The sequence below is a fragment of the Nannospalax galili genome, unplaced genomic scaffold (genome assembly GCF_000622305.1).
Source record: "Nannospalax galili isolate Female #2095 unplaced genomic scaffold, S.galili_v1.0 scaffold4368, whole genome shotgun sequence".
Classification (NCBI taxonomy): Eukaryota; Metazoa; Chordata; class Mammalia; order Rodentia; family Spalacidae; genus Nannospalax; species Nannospalax galili.
The window spans coordinates 7,605-8,547 of NW_008358231.1; the positions used below are offsets into that span (position 1 = coordinate 7,605).

At 49.8% G+C, this 943-nt stretch overlaps 1 protein-coding gene across 1 annotated transcript in view; it reads left to right on the forward strand.

Moving 5' to 3' along the window:
- The window catches only part of LOC103724468 (alpha-actinin-2-like), a gene marked incomplete at its 3' end in the record, with an annotated part of 4,538 nt that extends 3,799 nt beyond the window's left edge, over positions 1-739 (forward strand). The window contains exon 3 of the mRNA XM_008821564.2: positions 509-739. Coding sequence (XP_008819786.1) covers positions 509-739 — 231 coding nt within the window. The remainder of the gene's footprint in view (positions 1-508) is intronic.
- Positions 740-943: the final 204 nt, after the last annotated feature.

Sequence of the window (943 nt, forward strand, 5' to 3'; positions counted from 1 at the left end):
TGACATTTACTGAGTCAGTCCCGGGCTTATAGTATATTTGTCTAGTGAGTAAACTCATTAGATCTGAGTTTATTTTTTTCAACAAACATTTGAAGTTCAACCCAGTTCCTTGCTGAATTTACCACACTATGTTTCTTCCATGTTGGGTTTTTTGTTGTTGTTGTTTTGGGTTTTTTCCACCCCTTTTTAAATTTGAAGGTTCCATCCAGCATTTGTCTGCTAACATCTGGTCGCTGAGTTTCCTGTAAATGTCACATTTTTGTAAAACATGACTTCATGTGCTGACCTGAAGTTCAACCTGTGTGTGTTCTCTTTGGGGTGGTCACTGGTGGCCCCGGGTGGACACCGTCACCCACACCACCATGCACAGAACTGCCTTCCCCTCCTTTAAATCAGGATGCTCAGACATGTGGGAGCATTAGCTGAACTGGCTCCAGGTTAGCCCTGTTCCTTTGAACCTAGAGCAGTTGTGGGTGTTTTCAGCCCCGCTCTTTGTGTTTGGGAACAGCTCTTGGAATGGATTCGGCGCACCATCCCCTGGCTCGAGAACCGGATGCCCGAAAAGACCATGCAGGCCATGCAGAAGAAACTGGAGGACTTCCGGGATTATCGGCGCAAGCACAAGCCCCCCAAGGTTCAGGAGAAGTGCCAGCTGGAGATCAACTTTAACACGCTGCAGACCAAGCTGCGGATCAGCAACCGGCCGGCCTTCATGCCCTCTGAGGGCAAGATGGTGTCGGTGAGTGGCTGCAGTCATGCCCCAGTGGTCCAGGGGATGTCCGGGGCTGCTTGGCAGTGAACATAACGATGACCTGGTTAACCTCTCTGTTTTTGTGGGTCAGGGAGTACTGGGGATGAATCCAGGGCTCTGCACACGCTAAGCAAGTGTTCCGCCACCAAGCTATACCCCAGCTCTTTCTCACTTCTCCTTTTGAGATAGGCT